Genomic DNA, 26,034 nt, shown 5'->3' on the forward strand with positions numbered 1-26,034 from the left:
GCACCCGCGGACTGCAAAGGTGCCTGATCCATAAGAGTGGACGGTAGCACCTCACCTGCTGCTGCCGGCCCGATCCTCTCTGCGCGTGCTTACTCGGAAGCAAATCCGGCTGCGTTCAATGGAGCCGAATCCCAAATCAACGCGCGGGAATGAATGCCGCTTTAGACCGTTGAGTGATTGAGATTTAGATTAGGAGGGGCGTGCGAGCAATACAGATTGCCTTTATTTGGGGAGGGCCGAGGGCGGACGAGACCACCAATCCGAATAGGTGCCAATCCGAATCACGTTTACCCCTCCCCTCCCCCCATCCAAAAAGAATAAGAATGAATCTTGGATTTCGCCACAGAGCAGGGCTGGAATTTAAATCCTGAAGGCTCCATTCCTAAAACACACTTACTCGCAAGTAAGCCCCTTGGAACGATAGAATCATAGAACTGTAGAATTGGGAGAGACCCCGAGGGTCATCTAGTCCAGCTCTCTGTAGAACTACTATGTAATAATTCTTCATGCCAGTTTACCACTATGTCTTCCTACGTGGATTAGGAAGGAAGATCCGTCGGATTTACTTCGGAGTCAGAATCACACCATTAATAACTGCACCCTCAATTATTCTGCAGGCTCGGTTACTGTGGCGGAGGGGAGCTTATTTCTTATAGGGACTAATACTGTATTTACTTTGCACATTTCCACTACCTTCTTACAACTTGCCCCATTAAATGATTAGGCCATGGATTGTGAATTAGGTCAATTTTCTTCTTATAACAAAATTGGGGGCCCTTATTTTTTGGGAGGGAGGGGTGGGTCTTAGATGTTGTGCTTGAGAGCGTTTGCTAGCATGGTATTGTAAATAGATCCACGGTGCTAAATGTTTAGGTATGGTGAATATTAGGATATAGTTAGAACTTGTATGTTATAACTGGGAGATGTTATAAGGCTGGTTAGTGGGGTAGAAGTGGAAGGATCATTAGGCGCGAGTGATCATGCTCTTCTGAAGTTTACTATACAGCGGAAAGGAGCAGCCAAGCGTACTAGGACTCAATTTCTTGACTTTAAGAAAGCCGACTTCATAAAACTTAGGGAAGTGCTGGGTGAGATCCCATGGACAGTAATACTAAAAGGAAAGGGAGTTCATGATGGCTGGGAGTTTGTTAAGAGGGAGATAGTAAAAGCACAACTTCAGGCAATACCAATGAGACGGAAACATGGAAGGTGCCTAAAGAAGCCAGGGTGGCTATCTAAAGAACTTTTAACTGAGTTAAGATTAAAAAAGGATGTGTACAAAAAATGGAAAAGGGGGGAAACCACCAAAGAGGAATTCAAACAAATAGCCAGCACATGTAGACACAAAGTCAGAAAAGCTAAAGCACAGAATGAACTCAGGCTTGCTAGAGAGGTTAAAAGCAACAAAAAAGGCTTTTATGGGTATGTCTGTAGCAAAAGGAAGAACAAAGAAACAGTGGGGTCACTCAGAGGAGAAGATGGTGAAATGCAAACAGGGGACACAGAAAGGGCTGAACTCCTCAGTGCCTTCTTTGCCTCAGTCTTCTCCGATAAAGAAAACAATGCCCGACCTGAAGAATTTGGAGCAAATGATTCAGCAAAGGAAACACAGCCCAGAATAACTAAGGAGATAGTACAAGAATACTTGGCTAGTTTAGATGTATTCAAGTCTCCAGGGCCAGATGAACTGCATCCAAGAGTATTAAAAAAACTGGCAGATGTGATCTCAGAACCACTGGTAGTCATCTTTGAGAATTCCTGGAGAACAGGCGAAGTCCCGGCAGACTGGAGGAGGGCAAATGTTGTCCCTATTTTCAAAAGGGGGGAAAGAGAGGACCCAAATAATTATCGCCCAGTCAGTCTGACATCAATACCAGGGAAGATTCTGGAGCAGATCATTAAGCAAACAGTCTGTGAGCACCTAGAAAGGAATGCTGTGATCACCAATAGTCAGCATGGATTTCTGAAAAATAAGTCATGTCAGACTAACCTGATCTCGTTTTTTGACAGAATTACAAGCCTGGTAGATGAAGGCAACGCAGTGGATGTAGCCTACCTTGATTTCAGCAAGGCATTTGACAAGGTGCCCCATGATATTCTTGTAAAGAAGCTGGTAAAATGCGGTCTTGACTATGCTACCACTCAGTGGATTTGTAACTGGCTGACTGACCGAACCCAAAGGGTGCTCATCAATGGTACCTCTTCATCCTGGAGAAGAGTGACTAGTGGGGTGCCACAGGGTTCTGTCGTGGTCCTGGTCTTATTCAACATCTTTATCAATGACTTGGATGATGGACTCAAGGGCATCCTGATCAAATTTGCAGATGACACCAAACTGGGAGGGGTGGCTAACACCCCAGAGGACAGGATCACACTTCAAAACGACCTTGACAGGTTAGAGAACTGGGCCAAAACAAACAAGATGAACTTTAACAGGGAGAAATGTAAAGTATTGCACTTGGGCAAAAAAAATGAGAGGCACAAATACAAGATGGGTGACACCTGGCTTGAGAGCAGTACATGTGAAAAGGATCTAGGAGTCTTGGTTGACCACAAACGTGACATGAGCCAACAGTGTGACGCGGCAGCTAAAAAAGCCAATGCAATTCTGGGCTGCATCAATAGGAGTATAGCATCTAGATCAAGGGAAGTAATAGTCCCACTGTATTCTGCTCTGGTCAGACCTCACCTGGAGTACTGTGTCCAGTTCTGGGCACCACAGTTCAAGAAGGACACTGACAAACTGGAACGTGTCTAGAGGAGGGCAACCAAAATGGTCAAAGGCCTGGAAATGATGCCTTATGAGGAACGGCTAAGGGAGCTGGGCATGTTTAGCCTGGAGAAGAGGAGGTTAAGGGGTGATATGATAGCCATGTTCAAATATATAAAAGGATGTCATATAGAGGAGGGAGAAAGGTTGTTTTCTGCTGCTTCAGAGAAGCGGACACGGAGCAATGGATCCAAACTACAAGAAAGAAGATTTCACCTAAACATTAGGAAGAACTTCCTGACAGTAAGAGCTGTTCGACAGTGGAATTTGCTGCCAAGGAGTGTGGTGGAGTCTCCTTATTTGGAGGTCTTTAAGCAGAGGGTTGACAACCATATGTCAGGAGTGCTCTGATGGTGTTTCCTGCTTGGCAGGGGGTTGGACTCGATGGCCCTTGTGGTCTATTCCAACTCTATGATTCTATGATTCTAAGGCAGTCTCAATGTGTCTTGGAAAGAGGTTATCCAAGGGATGTTCAGTTAGTGTTTATGTGTAAGACTTTGAGAATGTAATCGAGATCCACGTGTTTTGGAATGTGTACCTACTTCTGAGCACCAGCAATTAATTAGCATTCGAAGAGTTAATTAACCTATGTAAATGTCCTAAGTGTGTACCAGTCTTTAATCCTAGTCTATCAACAAGTGCTGATGAAGTCAGGTGAACTCCTTTGTTAGGTGGCACCTGAGGGGATTAGCTATTAGTACTTCAAAGCACCAAAAGAACTGACCCTTAGAATGCAACCGAATAAAGGAGGCTTAGTTTTGAGGAGAGATTGAACCTTGGACTGGAGTGTTGCACTGCTGTGGAGAGCAAACCCCTCTTGAGATGACCATGCTGTAACATCTGCACCCCCTCCATGCAGACTGAAAGTGTAAATAAGTGAATAAATCATCTATCCTCAAGCTAGGACAACTTCCGCCATGTCTTCAATTCTCCAAAGGAGCACCAACCCTGGGTGAGAGCTTGGAAACGCCATGGGCTCTCGCCACCGACTTTATAACAATATTAAAGATGACTCACTGCTTAGGATTTCTTCATTATCCCTGCTTGAAAGGACCTCGCTGCTCGCCTGCGTTTCAACCCTCCCGTTCTCTCTCTCTCTCTCTCTCTCTCTCTCTCTCTCTCTCTCTCTCTCTCTCTCTTTCTCTTTTTGGACTCTGTTTCCATTATTGCGTCTCTGTGTGGAAGAGGCGTGCATGTTTCCCTATTCTGTCGTTGCTGAGGTCAGGAATGAGGAGGCGACTGGGGAGGCGGAATAAACACAGAATGTCATGTTGCTCCTGTTATTATCGTTCCCATTAATAATAATCAATAACAATATTAATAATATTAGTACGCCTGCACCCTGACCCTATTAAATATGTATTTAGAACCATAGAGTTGTAGAGCTGGAAGGGACGGGGGTCATTCGGTCCAACCCCCTGCGATGCAGGAATCTCAATCAGATCATACATGGCAAATGGCCATCCATCCTCTGCGTTGAAACTTCCAAGGAAAGAGAGTTCATCATCTTAAATGCCTCTTATGCACAGTTCCCAGCCTGAGAGTAATAGCCCACGTCCTTCGTTTAGGGTAAAACGGGGAGGTTACTGGGCCTTAGAAGGGAATGAGCAGGCAACACAAGCCCAATTCAAAGTGTTGGTGCTGACCTTTATAGCCCTAAACGGCCTCGGTCCAGAATACCCAAAGGAGCGTCTCCACCCCCATCGTTCTGCCCGGACACTGAGGTCCAGCTCCGAGGGCCTTCTGGCAGTTCCCTTGCTCATCCAACCTCTGCTTAAAAAACTCCAATGAAGGAGAGTCCACCACCTTCTGAAGGAGACCGTTCCACCATTGAATAGCTCTTACTGTCAGAAAGTTCTTCCTGATGTTGAGCAGGAATTTCCTTGTAATTTGAAGCCTACCCTCCAGAGCAGGAGAACAGGACCCTCTTCTCATGGGGTCTAAACTGCCATCATTCACAGAACACAGAAGTGGAACTCGGAATCTGTGCCATACCTGAAGGAGCGTCTCCACCCCCATCGTTCAGCCCGGACACTGAGGTCCAGCACCAAGGGCCTTCTGGCTGTTCCCTCACTGCGAGAAGCCAAGTTACAGGGAACCAGGCAGAGGGCCTTCTTGGTAGTGGCGCCCGCCCTGTGGAACGCTCTCCCACCAGATGTCAAAGAGGAAAACAACTACCAGACTTTTAGAAGACATCTGAAGGCAGCCCTCTTTAGGGAAGCTTCTAATGTTTGATGCATTCCGGTATTTTAATATTTTGTTGGAAGCCGCCCAGAGTGGCTGGGGAAGCCCAGCCAGATGGGTGGGGTATAAATAAAATCATCATCATCATCATCATCATCATCCTTGGGAACTGAACTCAGTGCAACTGTATTCCAAAAGTTCAGGAAGCAGGGGCAAACCCTGGTCCTCTCCATGTGTACTCATATAAGCAAATGCCGCCGGGTTTGTCTAGGAATGCAATGCCAGGAGACTGCAAGACTTTGACGTACCCTGAACTGGGGAGGAGCCCTCTTCAACCCAGGGGGACAAAAAGAAATCTCGATCCTACAGAAACATTAACTCACGTGCATTTAACCGATTCAAAGGGTTCCCAATAAAATGGGACTTCCCAACGTGAAATGAGTCTCCACAGGTGGCGCAACAGATCACTGCGACTGTCTGTTAACCAAAATGTTGGTAGTTCGAGCCTACCTCAGGAAAGGCAATAGGCAGGATTCCTGCATTGGGGGGTTGGACTAGATGACCCTTGGGGTCCCTTCCAGCTCCAGTAATTTGGGATTCACATAGGATCGTGCTCCACGTCTGTTGCCCTCCTGTTTTGATAAAATGGTGTTGTGAGTCTCTATTTACCTTGATTATACATTATTATTATTATTATTAATTTCTATACCGCCTTTCATCTGAAGATCACAGGGCGGTTTACAATATATAAACACAAACTTGCAAACCTTCTAAATAATAATTTTGTGCTACACTGAATAATGGTTCAGTGATCATTTAACAATGGGGAGCGAGGGGTGGGGACTGAAGTTCACCTCCACAGTCGTCCTAGTCTGACTCCGAAGAACAACAGCTGGAGCGCTGTCACGTGTATAATTTTCAAATGGACCACTCTCCTTTAACGCCCAGATATTTCCTTCATCTGTACAGTTATTCCCCCCCCCATTAAAATGCAATACATTGATATATTGAGTGGGAGGCAGGGAATAAATTATACCATGCCCGCCTCACATAGGCCAGTAACATAAACGGACAACCCTTTACAAACGTATTGGGTTGAACGCCAAGTCCCATTGATTTTCAGTGAAAATCACTGCTGAGGACCTTTTATTTTATTTTTTAAGCTCCACATCTTCAGTGGAGGAAGCTAGACGGGATGAGCTCGCTTGCAGGAACCGGAGAATCCGGAGCCAAAGCGGATTTTCTGCTCAGGGTTGACGCGGAGCCGACTCTTGGAACCGGCCGAGAGAGAGCTAAATGACTTCGGCTCGATCGCTTTGTGGATCGCACCGCTGAATTCTCTCACACACCCCACTCCCCACTCCCAATCCTACCCCACCTTTGGACTGCCTTCTTCTCTGCCAGGTTTCCCTTCCTCCTGCGAGGAAGAGTGTGCGGGAGCCGGTGACGTCACCGTGCCCACTGGGTGTTCTCCTCTCGGTCCGTCTGAGAGTTCAGAGGCAGAGAGAGAAAGAAAGGGAGAGAGAGAAGCGTTCAGCAGAGCGCAGAGATTCAGCCTTTGCTTCTGGCAAAAGCAGGAGGACTGGGCGGACTTGGGGGTTGGAATCTCTCTTCCAGCGGCGGAGGCTAATAATTGACAAGCGCTTCAGTCCCGTCCGGGGTCCAGAGCGTCGTTTGGCGTCTGAGCGAAGAGGCTTCCTTTTTAATTGCGCTAGAGAGAAGCCGCCCGGGAGAGAGCGCGCGAGCGAGCGAATTCCTGCCCGCCTGGATGTAAATGCCTGATGGTTTCCCGACGCTCAATCTTTCTCCTTACCAGGAGGAGGACCCGCAAGATGTACGCGTGAGGAGGAGCAGCAGCAGCAGCCTGATTTAGGAGGTAAAGAGGGTTAGTGTGGCGCGGGGGGGCACTTGTGGGTCCGGCAGGGAGCTCCAAACGCGTGTTGTGAGCGCGCGGATGTTGTAGTCCAGGCAACATTGTCCCTTGCGCGCGCGCAAACACACCCAAACAAAAAGGACCCTAACCGAAACGGGTGAGACAATTTTCCGGGATCTCAATGGAGCCTCCATGTTCAGGGGCAGTTGAGTAGAAAATATTGGGGGGGGGGGGAATCAACCACAGGCAAAGAGGAAAGACCTTCATGCGTTGCTTTTGAACGCTGCGTAAAGATCTGAGCCAGGAGAGCTTAGATTCCTAGACTTTGGTTTATCATAAGGATGGTTTGGTTTTGGTTCTTTAATCTATCCCCCCCCCCAAAAAAAATGGTCGTGTGAGTGTGTGTATCCGTGTTTATGTAAAGGCGCAAGGGAGGGTGGCAAGGAATATATAGTAGAGTGGCGCGTAGGAACCGTCTCCAAAGGCCACGATCGTAGGGCATTTATCTCGTAGTCCTTGCCCCTGCCGATTTACTCTTGAGTAAGTCCCTCTCATTTTACAAGGGCTTTCTTCTAAGTATGGGTTCGTGAGATCGCCGGCTTCAGAAGATCCCTCCAGATTAAGACATAGGGTTGCCTTAGAGGTCAGGATCGGGATAAAAAGAAGCTCAGGGGAATACCTAAGAAGGAGAGGGGGGGGCCGTGGCGAGGACGTTTCTCAGGACGGGGGAGACGGTTAAACCTCAAGAGGTGGAAGTCAGGAGAAGCCAAATTTTAGCCCCTTCCTTGTGATGGAGAGAGAGGGGTGCCCGCTCTTTCCGCGGGATCCCGGTTTTTCCTTGTCCAAAGTCTCCTAGCGCGGAGGGCTGTGTAAACCGGTTTCAGCACATCGGAGCAACTCGGCTCCCAAGCTGCGTGCTGGATCCAGAGGGAAAGGTCTGCAAAGCGTCGTGTGTATTTCCTGAGAATTATTTCCACCGGCAGCCAGGATTGCTGATCCACTACCACCCGCATCACGTACTTTTCTCATAGCTCCTTTCCTTCGCTTAGTTTCATTCCATTAGGAAGCGGAGGGAGTTGAGCGGTCATGTTGGAGTAGGATTGGAATCCGCTTTGAGGGTTTAAGAAGGGAAGGCGAAGGAAATGAGTTAGGGGAGATGGATGTCTTTGTAGTCCTAGAAGCGGCGGAGTTGGGAACCCAAAGACACATTCCTAGGGCGCTGGAGCTGCCTTTGGGGCGCTTAATCCGAAGCGACCCGCCCTTTGGAACCGATTTCAGGTAGTGTATCGCAGAAGAGCACGTTAACCACGCACCCGCGCCTGAAGTCTAGTTAGATTCTTCTTGGCAGGTTGATGGCCGGCGGCGAGGCTACTCCGGGGTAAGAGAGAGCTCACCCCGGGATAGTTGGCCCACCGCGTGGGGTGAATTTGCCCCGACCAAACTTCCCACGCCTCCAAGCTGCGATCTTGGAAGCGAGCGAGACAATCCCGAGGTAAACACTTTAAGGACTCTACACAGGAGAAGGAAAAAAGGTGGATTTAAAAACCTACCAAAAAACGCCAAAGAAGCGATCCACAAAACTGTTGCGCCGGAGATGTTTCGGGGCATTTGAAACCAACACCCGAAGCAACCGGGGAAAGTTGGATATTGGAAGCCGGTTTCGGTCGAAATAGCTCGGCTGTTGGAGGCGGATCGGGCCCCCAAGATGCAACAGGACTCTCCTCGGCTCAGACCAAGCACATTTTAGGTTGCAGTCCTATACTCTCTTACTCGTGAGTAAGTGACACTGAATTCAACGGGACTTGAGTAGACACGGAGAGCATTGTGGCTTGAAAATCGCGCAATAGAAACATTGTACACCCACATGCACAGCTTCGCTGTTCCTGGATGAGGCTATTTGATTTCCTTCTTTTTCCCATTAAAAAAAAAATCTGCTTGCCCCGGCCTCGTTTGTCAGAGCTTATTATTTGCAGGCGTGGTCCCTTTTCGGTGCCGCGTGTCCTATAATTTGGCAGAAAAACTCACTTCTTCTGAAAAGGCCAAGAAACGGTCAGCAAACCCCAAGGGCGCGTAATAGCTAGTAGAAGGGACATTGCAGTAAGATTTAAAAATAAGTAATTATCAATGAGCCCACGAAGAAATATTAGTGTATTGACAATCTCTGACCGACGTTCTTAAATTCCTGAGAATTTAGAATCGAAAGCAAGTTAAGTACTGGACTTGTCTAACAAGCCAGGTTACAGGAATGTATTCTTCTTTACCTTTCCATTATCTTTGGTCCACTCTCCACTGTAACAAGAGCCGCAGGTTCTTTTAAAACAACAAAGCGATTGGTTCTCAACGTTCACAGTGCAGTTTGGCAGATTTTCCATTGGCAAAAGACTCTTCCTGAAGTTGGATGTTGTTGCTGTTTTTAAAAGGCAATTGTAGCGCTGATGGTTTTAATAATAATAATAATTAAATCCAAGGTTGTCAGAAGTATGAGTGTGGATATTAGAAATCCACGTTATGCAGGTTTCTAATTTCAATGTTCTTCCAGAGAAAGAATTGTGCTTTTCCTTGGCACTCCAGAATCTTTGCAAAATGCGTTTTCTGCCTCTCTGCATATATTGTAGAGTGAGTCTGGAAAAAAGTTCTGTGTGTTTTAGGAACGTGAACACCCTTTGACTGATACATAGGTTTTAGTACAGACATTATTCTACTGATTTTATGAATCATGTTTCATTGACGTTGCCTCTCTGGACTCTCAACCGTATAAATTAGACTGACAGCCTTAAAGGGCCTTGCTTACGCGTGTTTATAATCATTTGATTTCTATAAGCACTTAGATTTGACCCGCTCAGGTATGTTTAACCCCTTGAACGTGTGAATGGCCGGCCACAGAACGTTCATGTTTCCCATCGCCTTAAATGCAATGCTTCGTCAGTAGAGACGACCAAGTTTCCATTTTATAAATAGCTGAGGAGTTACTGAAGTGTAGAGAAATAGTGACTTGCTCCCACCTCCTTTGCACCTGAACGTGTGAACTGTGTCAGTTGCGGGTGGCGGGCGGGGGTTGGGTGGCGGGGACTGAATTTGAAGTCCTTTACTACGATATGGAAAATCCTAGCCCCCTGGACTTAGATCTCTGATTGCCCACGCATGCCACCAAGTCATTCCATAATGGTGCCGCGAATAATATGCACGTCTGAATCAATCCGCTCCACAGATTCCAACGACGATGCTCGCCAGAATAGATTCTGAGGCTAAGGTCTCCTGAGATCTGACTCAAAGCCTGCTCTTTCTTCTGAATCGGAGTCCACGGGGGCGGGGGGGGGGGGAAGAGTATTTCCTCTTGCCGTATCTAGCTTGAAATGGACCAGATACGAGGGAATCGCTTCCTTTTTACTGAATAAAGTGAGCGAACCAACTTCAAAACAACAGGAACCGTCCCTTAGGGATCCAGGAGGAACAGCTGATCTGGCCTGCTAAAGCGATCAATTATTGCAGAGAATATATTGTCCCTTAATGTGGCACCTTCAGGGGAAATGCTTCCCTAATAACCTCCGCCTGAGACGGGTACATTTCCAGAGCAATCCTGCTCGTATCTACTCCGGAGTATTTGCACACTGAGTTCAATGTGACTCACTAGGACTGCAGCCTCAGTTGGGGAGCCCAACAGACGACTTCTTCTCAAAAAAAATGTATTTAAAAATCGAGATTTATTTATTTTATTTTATAGCCTCACATTTGGATGATTTCACCCTCCCTTCTCCCTCCGCATCCCCAATGACGCACGCATTTCGTGCCCTACTTTATCGAGGTAGCCACGTCAAACCGTTTACGCTACTTTTTCAGTCATCTCCATCGGCCATCCCTCCATCGGTGGAGAGGAGAAGAAGGGCGAACCCCGGAGAATTCAGTAGGCGCTGCAATATATACGTGCTCTTAGCTCAAGCTGAATTAAGGATTAAAAAATAAAATAAAATAGGGGGATGGATATTTTAGCGCCGAATTACCTATTTTACAAGGTCAGGTGAACGATACAATCCTAGGCTTTAGTATATCAGAATGTAGGTGGAGGGGGGGCATATATTTAAAAATTATTCTCAAATTGTACCGTAATTTATAAAATTGAGAAAACCAGGGCATCCTGAAAAGGGTTGTGTGCTGACTTTATTAAATGCAGGAAGTTTTCCTTTTGCATGTGGGGAGCCTTCCTTAATACAACTCCCTGTCTGAAGTCTGGAATGGTACACCCTAGAATCCTACCGCCTTATTCTTGCAAAAAGCAAAAGCAGCCATGTTCTTTATTTGTTTGTTTATTGCATTTCTATCCCACCCTGTTCTCCAAGGTCCTCAAGGTGGCGTACCTGGCGCTCCCCATCCTCAATTAACCCCCACAACAACCCTGCGAGGTGGGTTAGGCTGAGAGGCAATGGCTGGCCTAAGGTCACTCAGTGAGGGAAAAAATACAGAATCCACATTTGGGTGGTAGCTTTATTAGGCCAGACAAAATAGCATGCTGCCATTCAAGTTCTCCAGATCTTGAGTTCTACCAGGCTAGAGATGATAAACAAAGCAAGGCTGCGGATGATTGGCTGGTGGTGAAGCCATGCAGTCTGTATCAGAGACATGGGAGGTTGCTGTCAGTGGCGTAGCGTGGGTTGTCAGCACCCGGGGCAAGGCAAGTAATTTGCGCCCCCTAACCCGTGGATTTGCACCTCCTAACCCTAACCCCCAGATGTTGTGCCCGGTGTGGCGACCCCCCCCCTGCACCCCCACGCTACGCCACTGGTTTCTGTAGGTATTCAAAGGGGGCTCTTTGAGTGCTAGGCAGATTTTTATTCCCCTGTTTTTTGAAAATATAAAATCCAGCTCTTAACCAGGAAGCTGCCTTGTTCCAAGTCAGACTACTGATTCATCTCAGTACTGTCAACAGTGACTGGCAGCGGGTTTTCTAGGGTTTTAAAAAAAGGTAAAGGACCCCTGACAGTTAAGTCCATTCGCGAACGACTCTGGGGTTGTAGCGCTCATCTCGCTTTACTGGCCGAGAGAGCAGATGTTTGTCTGCAGGTCATGTGGCCAGCATGACTAAGCTGCTTCTGGCAAAACCAGAGCAGCACATGGAAATGCCGTTTACCTTCCCGCTGGAGTGGTACCCATTTATCTACTTGCACTTTGACGTGCTTTCAAACTGTTAGGTTGGCAGGAGCTGGGATCAAGCAATGGGAGATCACCCCTTCGCTGGGATTCGAACCTCTGACCTTCCGATCGGGAAGCCCTAAGCTCAGTGGTTTAGACCACAGCGCCACCCGCGCTGAGTGTTTTAGGAGAGGGATATTCCTTCCCTACCTGGAGAGGCCTGGAATTGAACCTGGAATCATCTACTTGAGAAGCAAGAGAGGTACCACTGAGTTACAGTCTGCCTCCATCCTTTGGCAAAACACACAGGTTCTTTGTTATGTCAAGAACAGGAATAAAGACAAACCAGACTGTTTTTTTTAAAAAACTAGATTGTTTTAAACTCTCAAGTTCAGTTCCCAGCATTTCTCATTGGCATCGATCATCTTTCCCCAGATGCGTTCCAGATTTTTTATTTTTATTTTTTACTACAATTCCCACTATCCTTAACTATTGGCCATACTGGCAGGGCTGATGGGAATTGTAGTCCAGAAAAGTCCAGAGAGTTTCCGATTGGAGAACACTAAGATGATCCCCTGAGTACCAAGAGGTGGCAATACGTGGGGGTTCTAGAATGGACTGCAGTTAAGAATTGCCAATTTTTCATGCCTCCCTATCCTAAAAGCTCTCTTGAAATAGAGAATTTGCACTGCAGATAAAAGGGCCGAGTTCAAACTTTTCTCCCTGATGTGCTAGCTTTCTACTTGCAGGGAGCGTGTAATTTTTTTTAAAAAAATGTGGGGAGTGGCATTCTAATCGTTATGTTTCACTTGCATTGTGAAATTGAGTTTTATCAAGCTTGGCATTTTATAAGCTTATTGCACTGCGCATGGAGACCTAGAATTCAGTAGCAGGGCTAGGAAACACTTCAGTCTAAGCCTATAACCCAACCTTCACAAATCTGATGCCCTGTTGGTCCTTTGGAACACCACCAATAACAACCAACATTGCCCGGGGCTGATGGGAGTTGTAGTCCATAACATTGGCAGAGCATCATGTCAGCAAAGTCTGCTATAAGGTTCTATAGGGTAGGTGGGGAAATGTTCTAGCACCATGTAAGGCAGGTGTGAAGAATCTTTGGCCCTCTGGTCCTGTTCCTCAACATCTGCTGCCTGAAGAGGCCCCCTCAGCCTGCCTAATGCCAGGGCCGGTTCCAAATGTTTCAGCCTGAAACAAAGCTCAATGGTGCCACCCCTGCTAAGGCCAACACTATTAAAAGAGTTGTTTGCCGCAATCAGACACCAGTTTCTTACATTTATCTATTTCACACACACACTTCTCCATGGTACTGCCTGAACCAGGTTGGGTCTCCCTACTGCACAGTTAAGGGATAGAAACTTGCTGAGAAAAGGAAACAGCTGGTAGGCATTGTTGAGATCCTGAATTCAGGCAGCTGTAGTTGAGATTCCTTCATTGCAGGGGGTTGGACTAGATGACCACTGAGGTCCCTTCCAACTCTACAATCATATGATTCTAAATGCTGGGATGTGCACATGGTTGTTGCGGCTGTTGTTTTTTCTTGTGGTTGTTGTTAAGCTGCGATTGGGACATACTTCAGAATAAAAGCATGCTTAGGACAGTGCTGTCACTAGGTTACTGTAAAAAGAAGGAAAATTGTTTCACAGTTGAGCTGCGAGAATATATATATATATATATATATATATATATATATATATATATACACACACCGTATTTTTTGCTCTATAAGACTCACTTTTTCCCTCCTAAAAGGGGGAAATGTGTGTGCGTCTTATGAAGCAAATGCAGGCTGCGCAGCTATCCCAGAAGCCAGAACAGCAAGAGGGATCGATGCTTTCACTGCGCAGCGATCCCTCTTGCTGTTCTGGCTTCTGAGATTCAGAATATTTTTTTTCTTGTTTTCCTCTTCCAAAAACTAGGTGCGTCTTATGGTCTGGTGCATCTTATAGAGTGAAAAATACGGTATATATGTACACATACACAAACACAAACACAAACACGGAGAATATATGTATATAATGAGAGGGAGGGACATTTGGGAAAATGATCACTATTCTGTGATCATTTTTTTACCCATCAGCTTTATTCGATATGCTATTAGTATTCTTATGGCTATTATGGCAGTGTTGTGTTTTTTATGTTTCAAACTCCTTTGTTTTGTTTTCTATGAATGTGTGGTTTATAAATATTTAAGTGAGTGACAATAAATAAATAAATAAATAAATAAATAAATACATCCATCCATCCATCCATCCATCCATTCATCCATCCCCAAAGAAGAATTTCTGTGTTCATTCAGAATGAAGCAGTCGTCACATTCTGGGTCTAGGTCCTTTTGAACAGGCAGCATCAGCACAGGCAGAAATCTGATCTGTTTCCTAGAAGGAAAGGCCTCTCATTTGAGATCTGGAGACAGGGGAGTTCCGCAATTGTTCTCTGGGAAGTGGGACCCACAACTAAATGTTGCAGTTTGGGGCAGTGCCGCCGGAGTTAGGGTGCTGTGGGAGATTCCTTGCAGGGAGATGAGCAAAGGGGGAGCAAAACAACAACAACATGAGTGCCTACTGAAAAGATCCATTTTAAAAGCAGCTCTACCAAAAGGAATTATTGTGGAAATAATTTTTCTCTTTTTTGGGGGGTTGTCAATTTTTGTCCTTGCTCAGGGTGCCACATTACCAAAGTCCACCCTTGATGTGGGCTCCTGTGCAGGGTTGCAGCCAAATGAAACCACCTTCTTTCAGGATAGGTATATAGGTATATAGGTATATAGCATATAGCTTCTGGGTCATGTGGCCAGCATGACTAAGCCACTTCTGGCGAACCAGAGCAGCACACGGAAATGCCGTTTACCTTCCTGCCGGAGCGGTACCTATTTATCTACTTGCACTTTGATGTGATTTTGGATTGCGAGGTTGGCAGGAGCAGGGACCGAGCAACGGGAGCTCACACCGTCGCGGGGATTCAAACCACCGACCTTCTGATCGGCAAGTCCTAGGCTCTGTGGTTTAACCCACAGCACCACCCACGTCCCTATTCTTTCAGGATACTCCATTGCATTCTCCCTCTGCCATATGTTCTTGTTATTTCCCACTTCTGCATTTAGCCAGCCTTCCATGGGCACTGAGCATGCTCAGTCATCAACAAGCTGTTTGGGGTTGAGTTGCTCCACGTGGATTTTATCTGCTAAAGCATGCTAACCTCTCTTCTGTGTGTGTGTGTGTGTGTGTGTGTGTGCATTGCAGAAGCGCCTGGCCTGGTGTGGTGAAGCCAGCAAGACAGTCGGGAGGTCGGGGCTCTGCAGGCACGCCAGCGGATGTTGCTGCTTTGGCTGCATCTACATTGAGATGCGAGTGGCGCTGTGGGTTAAACCACTGAGCCCAGGGCTTGCCGATCGGAAGGTCAGTGGTTTGAATCCCTGCAATGGGGTGAGCTCCCGTTGCTCGGTCCCAGCTCCTGCCAACCTAGCAGTTCGAAAGCACGTCAAAGTGCAAGTAGATAAATAGGTAGCACTCCAGCAGGAAGGTAAACGGCGTTTCCATGTGCTGCTCTGGTTCGCCAGAAGTGGCTTAGTCATGCTGGCCACATGACCTGGAAGCTGTCTGCGGACAAACGCCAGCTCCCTCGGCTAATAAAGTGAGATGAGCGCCGCAACCCCAGAGTCGTGCGCAACTGGACCTAATGGTCAGGGGTATCTTTACCTTTACATTAAGAGAACTGAGCTAGCTTCTTATATGGCTGGTTCACACGTGCAAGCTACCACTTGATACTACAGTCAATGAGTTGTTTGCATGTAGGTATGAGCTGCGTTTCAATTTAACATTTGTGTGGGTTTAGCAGTCCCTGTGGTTGGGCAGAGCCACTCACCTGGCACTGGTGTTGCTGCTGGTTACCTGGATGGAGGTGGCGAGGTCAAGGCTGCACCAGTGCACCAGTGGAGCCAGTCCAGGACTCCCACTAGGGAGTCACAGCCTTGCCACCCCCTTTCTTCACTCCAGCCTCATCCAGATGAGCTGGTCTTGGGAGGGAAGCCCCATAACTCCACCCCCAACACCATCACTACTGATTTGGTCCATTAGCCTGTTCACACTCCTCCATCTTTTCCGCTTGGTTTTTTTCATCACTTGACGACTTAACGGTTGACAACCTGCAGCTGAACATGTGAATTGACTCATTTTGTGTCTGCTGTGGATATATGGACAGTTATCTGTGGAGATTGGTAATGAAACATTCTCTCTCTCTCTCTCACACACACACACACACACACTCTCACTCAAGTCATTGGTACTTGACATTCAAGCAATGCACATGCACCGTATTTTTCGCTCCATAAGACGCAGCTGACCTAAGACGCATCTAGTATTTAGAGGAGGAAAACAAGAAAAAAAATATTTTGAACAAAACAGTGGATGTATGATTTTTGTGGTTCATGCTGTGGCCACAGACATAATATGTGATTTGACGGTGAGTTTGGGGTAGCCCAATGCAAAAATCCTAAGAATCCATGTGGGTCCGTGCTTTGTAACCATGTTTTTGCGCCATTGCGATCCCACGAAACAGTGGGTGCGTGATTTTTTTTGGTGCAAGCTATAGCTTGCTATGTGATCTGATGGTGAATTTGGGGTGACCCAATGCAAAAATCCTGAGGATCCATGGGCTTTTACCTCCCCCTCCCAGGCAGCCTCCTTTATCTCTAGAGTCCCTTATCTCCCTCCCAATTGCTTGCCGATCAGCTGCTCAGTGGCTTTGTTTCAACACCCCCTTCCCTCTTTCTAAAAATAAAAGCGCGATCTGCTTTTTGCCCCTGTGCAATTTGGTTCCAGGGACCATGCATTAGCTCCATAAGATGCACAGACATTTCCCCTTACTTTTTAGGAGGAAAAAAGTGTGTCTTATGGAGCTAAAAATACGGTATGTGTGTAAAGGCCTTAGTGAACTGGTTGGCATCAAAACCTATTCTTAGGAATACTCTGTGTGAGAGCCAGTTTGGCAGACCTGGCGTCATTTTGCTGCATGGTGCAAGGGAAAAGGTGAAAGGGTTATGGCGACTCGGGGACAGCTGCTTCGCATGCAGAAGGTCTTAGGTTCAGCCCCCAGGATCTCTAGGAATGTCCCCTCTCTGAAACCCTGAAGATCTACTGCCAGTCAGTGTAGATGGCTTTGAGCTTGATGGAGCAATGGTCTGACTTGTATAAGGCAGTTGTCCTGGTTCCACTCAAAACACAGAGGCAGAGGCACGACTTGAAGGAGGAGGACTTCAAAGGGCCGGGGTTGCCGTGGCAGCTGTCACTCCCACAATTTCCATGGCAACAAGGAGTCACTGCTGGGAAGCAAGTCCAGGCTCCCCTCTTGGAAAGGGTTGGGCGGTAGCAGGGATTGTTCAGCGGGCCTTTGCAACCGGAGCACCAGCCATGGTGGCCCTCAAGGCTGGAGACAAGTTGCCCAGTGTGGAGGTCTATGAGGGTGACCCTGGCAACAAGGTGAATGTGGTGAGCCTCTTCACAGGCAAGAAGGGGATCTTGTTTGGGGTGCCTGGTGCGTTCACTCCAGGTTGTTCAAAAAACCACCTCCCAGGCTATGTGGAGAAGGCAGGACAGCTGAAGGGCAAAGGAGTGGAGGTCATCACCTGCTTGTCTGTCAACGACGTCTTCATCATGAACGAGTGGGGAAAGGCTCACAAAGCCGAGGGAAAGGTCTGGATGTTTTGTTGTTGTTGTTTTTTCCAAAAAAATTATTGGTTTTCACAATATTATAAACAAACGAACAAACAAACAAGACAAACAAACATAAATCATAGCCTTATTGAAAATTACACTTATTAACTTTGTTATGTGACTTCCTCGCTTCCCCTTGGTTGAATTTCATTGCATGTCCTTTTAACGGTTTTCCAAATCCCAATTCTTATGAAATTTAACTTAAACATTACCATCCTTAAATCTTCACCTTATGGAATTAAACATATTAATTCATCACTTAACATAAATAAAATCCTAAGCCAATTAAGTACCTGCAAGCTATTTTCAATTAATTTAACTTAACAAATTTAACTAGATAATCATTAAATTTATTCCACTCTTCCTGATAATCCCCCTCCTTCTGGTCGCGGACTCTTCTGGTTAGGTCGGCCAGCTTCGAAAAATCCATCATCTTCATCTGCCATTCTATTGTTGGTAATTCTTGGGTTTTCCACTTTTTAGCTAACAAAATATGAGCAGCAGTTGTAGCATACAAAAATAATTTTACATCTTTCTTGGGCAATTCCAAACCTGGTATTCCAAGAAGAGAAAGGTCCGGATGTTGGCTGATCCCACAGGAGCGTATGGGAAGGCTACAAACCTGTTGCTGGACAAAGAGCCACTACGGGAACTTTTTGGGACCCAACGATCGAAACGGTTCTCTTTGGTAGTCCAAGATGGTGTGGTGAAGGCCCTCAATATAGAAGAAGATGGCACAGGCCTCACCTGCAGTTTGGCCAACAACATCCTATCTCAGCTCTGAGACCTGGGACACCACGGCTGTTAACCCATCTCCTAAACCCTGACAGCAAAAGACGCACAAAACCACCCACCCTCACCTGATTCTTACTAGGGATGGTGGGCTGATTTATTTCCCCCTCACAGCTTCTAGGATTTGGCCTTTACAAGGGCAGGGATATGTATGTAGCTGCTTTGAATCCCCTCACTGTCTTGACTCCATTATCTTGGACATCATTGCCTGAAATAAAAATTATACTGGGGGGGATGGGGACCCACAGAGGCAGAAGGTATTGCTTGTAAGAAAGAGATCTTTATTCAGGCAAGTCACGATATAGGCTCAGCAGAGAGGGCACAGGGCTTAGGTGTCACAATTCAGGAGTTTAGGAGCAGAGCGATAAGTTCAGAACTGGACAGAAGCAATGAAGATGTCCCAACAGAACTGGACAGAAGCAATGAAGATGTCCCAACAAGTTCACCCAGCCCTCCTGCCTAGCTTCGAAAGATGAAGTATGGCATGCTCAGGTGTGAGACTCTCTTGACATTGTGGGAATGTCAAGCTTACAAGCTCACACTTTATTGGGGCAGGTGGTTCTGCTCCCATCTGTGAAAGCAGAGTCTGGTTCTAGCCAACAAGGTTGCATCCTTCTATTCAGACTCCAGTTCAGTCATTGCTGCTTCCTGTTCAGCCCTTCCCAGCCAGCAATGAGGCTCTCCACTCCACAGGAGGGTTGGAGGGGAGAGCCAGAATCCCTGCTCCCCACCCCAAAGCAACTGAAGCTGGGATAGAAAAGGGAGATCTTAGAGAGCAAGTGCCGGTCAAATTAGACAATGTTGAGTTAGAGAGACCAATGGCCTGACTCACAATAATGCAACTTTGTGTGTGCTTGTCAGGAATGCCCTGACAATAAGGGACTGGCGTAACAAGCTACAAGAATTTGCTGAAATGGCGCAGTTGACAAATAGCCTGAGAGGCAATTCAAAACAAAAATTTATGGGAAAGTGGGGTAGATATATGTTCAAAAATACAGTAAAGGTTCGCTATCTATGCTAGCATTCGATTGACGTTGAAGAGAGACTGAGTTGAGAAATTAAGACCAAGGGTACATATTGATATAAGAATGTATTAGATAAAATGTAAAGAAATATACAATAAGAGTACATTCATTTGTAAAAAAGGAATATACAACAGGATAGTCAGAAAGTCTAAAGTGTTGGTACATATGTGATTTTGGAATAGTTTTTTGTCTTTCTTTCTTTCTTTCTTTCTTTCTTTCTTTCTTTCTTTCTTTCAGTATATAAACTTTGTATACATGTTGAAAACTATAGTATAATAAGCCTTGTGATGTAATATGAGAATGTTTACCGAGGTAGCATAAGAACTTTAATAAATAAATAAATAAATAAATAAATAAATAAATAATTTTTTAAAAGGAATGTTGATTGGTGGTCCATATCTGCCCCCTCCAAAAAATAACCTTAATCTGGTCTCCAGTAGTAGTAGCCAATTTTATGCACAGCCATTGAAAATTTGGCTCACAAGTCCATTTTCTAAGCAGGGGAAGTGGTGAGTTTCCATTTGTATATCATTCACTTTTTTAAATCATATCACCATCTCATGAGCTGTCTTTTCCCACGGACCAGGGTTCTGCTACTCTGCAAATTGTATGGAAGTGGGAGCTGGACCATAAAGAAGGCTGATCACCGAAGAATTGTTGCTTTTGAATTATGGTGCTGGAGGAGACCCTTGAGAGTCCCATGGAATGCAAGAAGATCAAACCTATCCATTCTTAAGGAAGTCAGCCCTGAGTGCTTACTGGAAGGACAGATCCTGAAACTGAGGCTCCAATACTTTGGCCACCTCATGAGAAGAGAAGACTCCCTGGCATAGACCCTGATGTTGGGAAAGATGGAGGGCACAAGGAGAAGGGGATGACAGAGGACAAGATGGCTGGACAGTGTTCTTGAAGCTACCAACATGAGTTTGACCAAACTTCAGGAGGCAGTGGAAGACAACATTAATTTAGGGATCACCAACATGGTGCTGGTGGTCGCAGAGGTACCCCTGAGGCCTCTGAGACCCCCACTTACTGGTCTGAGACCCCCACTTACATAGAACTGAAAGAGGAAGTTGGACGCCTGAAACACTTTCCCACTTCCTCTTTTGGTTCCACGTGGTTTTCGAGGTTCGGATTAGCTCTGCTAGATTTGACATTTACTCAGATCCCTTGGGGAAATGAAATGTGTGCATGCCCAATTTCCTCTCCGTGTCTGATCTGGAGAGGGAGAGGGAGAAAAGGACAGCGAGTCCAGAATCAAAGAGTGAAAGTCATTCCACATGCAGCAATCTGAATGAAAAGAGCAATATCTCCAAGAATATGCATCAATTTCCAAAACTGCCTGGTTAAATTTAAAGAAAGGGGGGGTGTCCCAACTGAACATGTATTTCCACAAGAGGGATGTGATGTGTAGTTTCCTGACGTTGGGTTTGTGCTTTGGTATGGCTGCACAGCAGACAGAAATGCATCCGATGCCCCTTTCTCCATGCCAGGAAGAGCTGCAGCTGCTGGATTTCTGCCAAGAAAAATAGTATCTAAGGGGAAAGACAGGCATGGAGTGGTAGAGTGATAAGTGCTGTACCAATAAGATCCAGGAAGCCATGAGATATGTATGCCCCCCATCAGTGCCTTGACTTCATTTGATGGTAGTACAGTGGTACAGTGGTGCCCCGCAAGACGGAAAACCCGCTAGACGAAAGGGTTTTCCGTTTTGGAGGTGCTTCGCAAAACGAATTTCCTATGGGCTTGCTTCGCAAGACGAAAATGTCTTGCGAGTTCCTGCGGGGGTTTTTTCCTCCCCCCCCCCTTTTTCCCAAGCCGCTAAGCCGCTTATCAGCTGATCCTAAGCCGCTAAGCCGCTTATCAGCTGATCCGCTAAGCCGCTTAACAGCTGATCCGCTAAGACCGCTAAGCCGCTAATAGCGCTAATCCGCTAAGCCGCTAATAGCGCTAATCCGCTAATGGGCTTGCTTCGCAAGACGAAAAAACCGCAAGACGAAGAGACTCGCGGAACGGATTCTTTTCGTCTTGTGAGGCACCACTGTACCTTGGTTCTCAAGCGCCTTGGTACTCAAACAACTTGGAACCCAAACACTGTAAACCCGGAAGTAAGTGTTCCAGTCTGTAAACTCTTTTCGGAAGCTGAACGTGCTCCGTTTGAATGTTACGCTTCCTTTTTGAGTGCCGCACTTCTGTTTTGAGTGTTACGCTGGGGCCTGTTTTTGCTATTTATTTTGCCTTTTTGTTTTTGCAGCTCTTTTTTTGTTCGTTTTTGTGGCTGTATGGAACCCAGTTCAGCTACTGATTGATTGATTCTGCGACTTCAGTACATTGTTTATTGCTTTCATTTTATGGCTCAATGGTCTGGTTAGATAGTGAAATTCATGTTAAATGGCTCTTTTAGGGGTTGTTTTTAAAAGACTGGAACGGATTAATCCATTTTGCATTACTTTCTATGGGAAAGCACGCCTTGGTTCTGGAACGCTTTGGTTTTGGAACGGACTTCCGGAACGGATTAAGTTTGAGAACCAAGGTACCACTGTAATAGTTTTTAAGACTAGCCTTTCCTAGTGCTCAAGGAGTCCCACCAAACAATTTGAGTTGGGGGAGTGGAGAAAAACCAACAATTTCATTTACAAAATAAGTATAAATGACAGTGAGACTTCCATATGGGCACATACACTTCCTTCTCCTTTAAGATCATCAAATAGATCCCAGATTACTAGATGGAACTGGGCATTTCTGGCTGTAGAAGAAAGAGTCCACACAATTTGCCTAATGGTGGGGTTGCCCTTTATTACTCAGTAATCTCCCAGACCTTCAATGTCCATTGCTTTGTACCTTCGGGAGGGGTAGGCAAAACGAGTTGAGATAAGTGAAAATTAATGGAACCCAGAGAAAGAGCCTTTAAAGCATATTCTGGTACTGACTCACTGCACTCAGAAGAGCATGTCCTGAGGTCACTGTTTCCACCCACAATCCCTCTTGTGATGTAAGACCTTTGGTAGTTAATGCATAGCTAGGTTATTGAATTGTTGCTGATGCCAGTATTTTGTATTGCTGCTGTTATCTAGCATTTTATGCAGACCAAACCTACGTATCTGTGTATACGCAGATGTGAGCTGCACTATGTTCTATACTGGGCTACTTTCTACTGGGTAAAAGTGCCTAGGAATTCAGCCTTGGGCTGCAACCCAGCTTCCTGGGAGTAAGCCCTGCTGAATTGGCAGGACTTACGTATTTCTGAGTAAAAATGTGTAGAATCGTGCTCTTGACACATTTACAGTGTTATAGGGTGGTGTTCCTATTTTAAAAATACACACTTTTTAAACACACTTTGTCTCTCTGTGTGTGTGTGTGTGTGTGTGTGTGTGTGTGTGTGTGTTTATTTTTGTAGTGTAACTTGCTTAGAACACAAGAAGGCAGGATGTGAAGAAAAGGAGTTAGAAATAAAAACTGTCAGCTGTGCAACCAGGCAATTTCAGCACCCAAACGCCTGTAAAAGCACATCATTATTTTTATTGCTATTTATTACTTGTATTCTACTTTTCTCGTCCAGAACACCCAAAGGGCCTTGCAAAAGGATTTAAAAATGGACAGTAAAAATGCACAATTTTTGATTGAGCTACAGCAATTTGGAGAAGGCTGTAGCTTTGTGGCAGAGTGGGTTCAAAAGCTCCCAGGTCCAATCCCTGGCATATCCAGGGAGGGTTGCAAACTTGTAGCGTTCTGCATGTTGTTGGACTCCAACTCCCACAATCCCCAGCCAGCATGGCCCAGTGGTCAAAGAGGCTAGGAGATGAAGGCTAACAGAATCCACAGGTTCCCCATCCCTGCCCCAAAGCCGGTGTTAGTCAGTGTGAAATAATGAGCTAAATAGATGAGTGACACGACTCAGTACAAATTAGCTTCCTCTATTTTTAAGCAAGGCGGCAAGTTAAAAACATAAAATGGCAGCACTCAAATGTCACATCAGTTAAAATGGACCATTTTTTAAAAAAGCTATTTAATGGTTAGATACATAGAGCCTCTTGAATTAAAGAGGTTTTTTTCAAATGCATGGGGGGAAAGAGATTGGAAGATCTTCAATGGAAAGTCACCCTATGTAATGGGTGACCCTATGTAATGGGTCACTCGCCTCAGGGTGCTCCTGCCAGCCAGGTCCATGCTGCCATGTGGGGCCTCTCTGGATGTAGCGCAGTGGTCAGAGCAGCCTTCCTCACCCTTTGGGTCCCCAGATATTGCTGGACTACAACTTCCATCACCCCCAGCTAGCAGGACCAGTGCTCAGCATTGATGGTGGTTGTAGTCCAGCAACATCTGGGGACCCAGGGTTGAGAAAGGCTGCATAAGAGTCTATGAGCTGGGAGACCAGGGTTCAGTTCCCCACTCAGCCATGAAGCTCAAGGGGTGAGCTTGGGCCTAGTTACTCGCTCTCGGCCTAACCTACCTCACAGGGCTGTTGTGAGGGTAAAATGGGGACAGGGAAATTCTGGGGTGGCTCTGTTGGTAGAGCATGAAGCACTTAATCTCAGAGTTGTGAGTTTGAGCCCCACACTGCGCAAAAGATTCCTGCATTGCAGGGGTTGGACTAGATGGCCCTTGTGGTCTCTTCCAACACTAAAATTCTATGATTCTAGGACCTGGAGGAAAGGTAAGATATAAATGCAAGTGTTGGATGGCAGGTTGAGAGGAGTTCCCTACCAGGACAGACTTTGCTCCTGTGCTCAAGACATCGATTCCATAAAACATATCTTATTGCACTGTGCAAAATATGAGCAAGCCAGGGCTGAACTGATATTACCCTTGCTGGTACCTTTCACAGGAAAATCAGAGGCTCACTATGTCAGGTTCCTATTGGAAGACCGGACAAATGCTAGAACATTAGCAGTGGCAAAGTTTTTATCGGTGGTTGCAAGAACCAATGATCCCTATATTCTGAACGAAATGCTTGTTTAACCTGGAGGTAGGCTGTATGAATTGTGTATTACTTTGTAACCATTTGTTGGGTCTCTGGACCGTAATAAAGGTTGATGATGATGATGATGGGGGGGAAGGAAAGTCACCCTACAGACAGACCTTACATTTTGCTTCTAAAGCTCCACTTTGGGGAGCCGATTCCAAAATCTTAAAACTACTGCAGAAATGTCTCTGCTCCACTCAGTATGGCAGGTGGTAGACTTTGCTATCAGTGTAGAAAGTGCTTGAGAATTCTTGTTTTATTTTCAGCAAATAAATAAACTTGTCCCTTCCTCTTATTTATTTATTTATTTATTTATTTATTGCAAGAAAAGATGTGTAGCAAAAGAGTTGTGCAAACATCAAAATTCTACCCACTTTATCAATGCATGTTTATGTGTGCTGATTATGCTACTACAGCCAGCATCTTATTTATCTGTGATATTTTTATGCAGTCCTTGAATGTGTATTTCTGGGGCAGCGTGGACAGCCAAAAATCCAATCAACCAAGTCAATGTATGAAATATCTATGAAACTTAGGCAATGTGACATAAACATAGAATGAATGAATGAATAAATTATAAGAGAAGAAAACATCTTAAGCTTCAACTTCTGAAAGCATAGCAAAGAAAAAGGTCTTGTTGGGGAGCCTCCAGATGTTGCTTTTGTTGTGCATTTGTGATTATTTGCGCTCATGATGGTAAGATGCGATCCCATTTTCAACACTGCAAAAGACACCCTCAGCTGATATACCTGCATGAGAAAGGTAGATAGAGATGAACCTTCAAGCTTCCTAGACTGTCCTTCCTGTGCTGACCTATTGATCTTTCTTCAGGGTTAGACTGATACTCTCAGGGTTGCTGGCCTCATTTCCTACTTCATCCTTACCTCAGGAAATGTGATCTCCTTGTGTGCTTCTCCTATGCACGTGAAAGAGCAAATATAACTCTGAGGCCTTGCCTATCAAGTATTTACTTCCTGCAATAAATGTAGATTTCTTGCTTTCCTTCTCAGAGCCTCAGTGTGAATATATCCATGCTCCTCCAACAAGGATCCAGTGTTCTTTCTTTTCAGCTTCTCTGTGCATGTTAACTCCAAACCTCATCTTCAGTCAGTGACTGTCTTGTAACTTCCTGCTGAAATCCTGTAACTTTTTAAATTGCAACTTTGGTTGGTTGGTTTTTCTGCTGCTTTTATATATGGCAAAAGAGTGTCCTTCCAGAGGGCGGTAGCAATGGGGGGAAATCACAGAGCATCGAATAAGCAGAATGATCTGTGGGTGGCGCGGTCTATATCTACCACTAATGCACTATTATTGTGTCAATTACATGTCCCAGAACTCACACACACAACAATCTGGAGAGATGTCTCTGGAAGGGTGATGGGGAAGGAATCACACAGGTATCATACAGGGGTGTGTTTTAGAATGGTGTAGAGCATGGGCAGGCAAACTAAGGCCCGGGGGCCGGATCCGGCCCAATCGCCTTCTCAATCCGGCCTGCGGATGGTCCGGGAATCAGCGTGTTTTGACATGAGTAGAATGCGTGCTTTTATTTAAAATGCATCTCTGGGTTATTT

The 26,034-nt window shown here is 45.8% G+C and overlaps 1 protein-coding gene and 1 long non-coding RNA gene across 2 annotated transcripts; both read left to right on the forward strand.

The window, feature by feature from the left end:
* The first annotated feature begins 3,990 nt into the window (after window positions 1-3,990).
* On the forward strand, window positions 3,991-25,410 carry LOC310689111. Its single transcript, XR_014517331.1, has 4 exons — window positions 3,991-4,035; window positions 6,771-6,830; window positions 22,895-22,995; window positions 25,292-25,410. It is a non-coding gene; the product is annotated as an uncharacterized lncRNA (long non-coding RNA).
* Window positions 17,281-18,701, forward strand: LOC310688557 (peroxiredoxin-5, mitochondrial-like). Its single transcript, XM_083465084.1, has 2 exons — window positions 17,281-17,659; window positions 18,255-18,701. The coding sequence occupies exons 1-2, from the start codon at window positions 17,378-17,380 to the stop codon at window positions 18,462-18,464; spliced, it is 492 nt and encodes a 163-aa protein (XP_083321210.1). The 5' UTR covers window positions 17,281-17,377; the 3' UTR covers window positions 18,465-18,701.
* Window positions 25,411-26,034: the final 624 nt, after the last annotated feature.

Source organism: Podarcis liolepis, assembly GCF_965112155.1.
Source record: "Podarcis liolepis genome assembly, chromosome: 11".
NCBI classification, from domain to species: Eukaryota; Metazoa; Chordata; class Lepidosauria; order Squamata; family Lacertidae; genus Podarcis; species Podarcis liolepis.

Bases quoted from the DNA above. Each gene is read 5' to 3' on its own strand.
- LOC310688557 (XM_083465084.1), top strand. From the start codon at position 17,378: ATGGTGGCCCTCAAGGCTGGAGACAAGTTGCCCAGTGTGGAGGTCTAT. The intron at 17,660-18,254 runs GTCTGGATGTTT...AAGAAGAGAAAG, and splicing joins CTCACAAAGCCGAGGGAAAG to GTCCGGATGTTGGCTGATCC.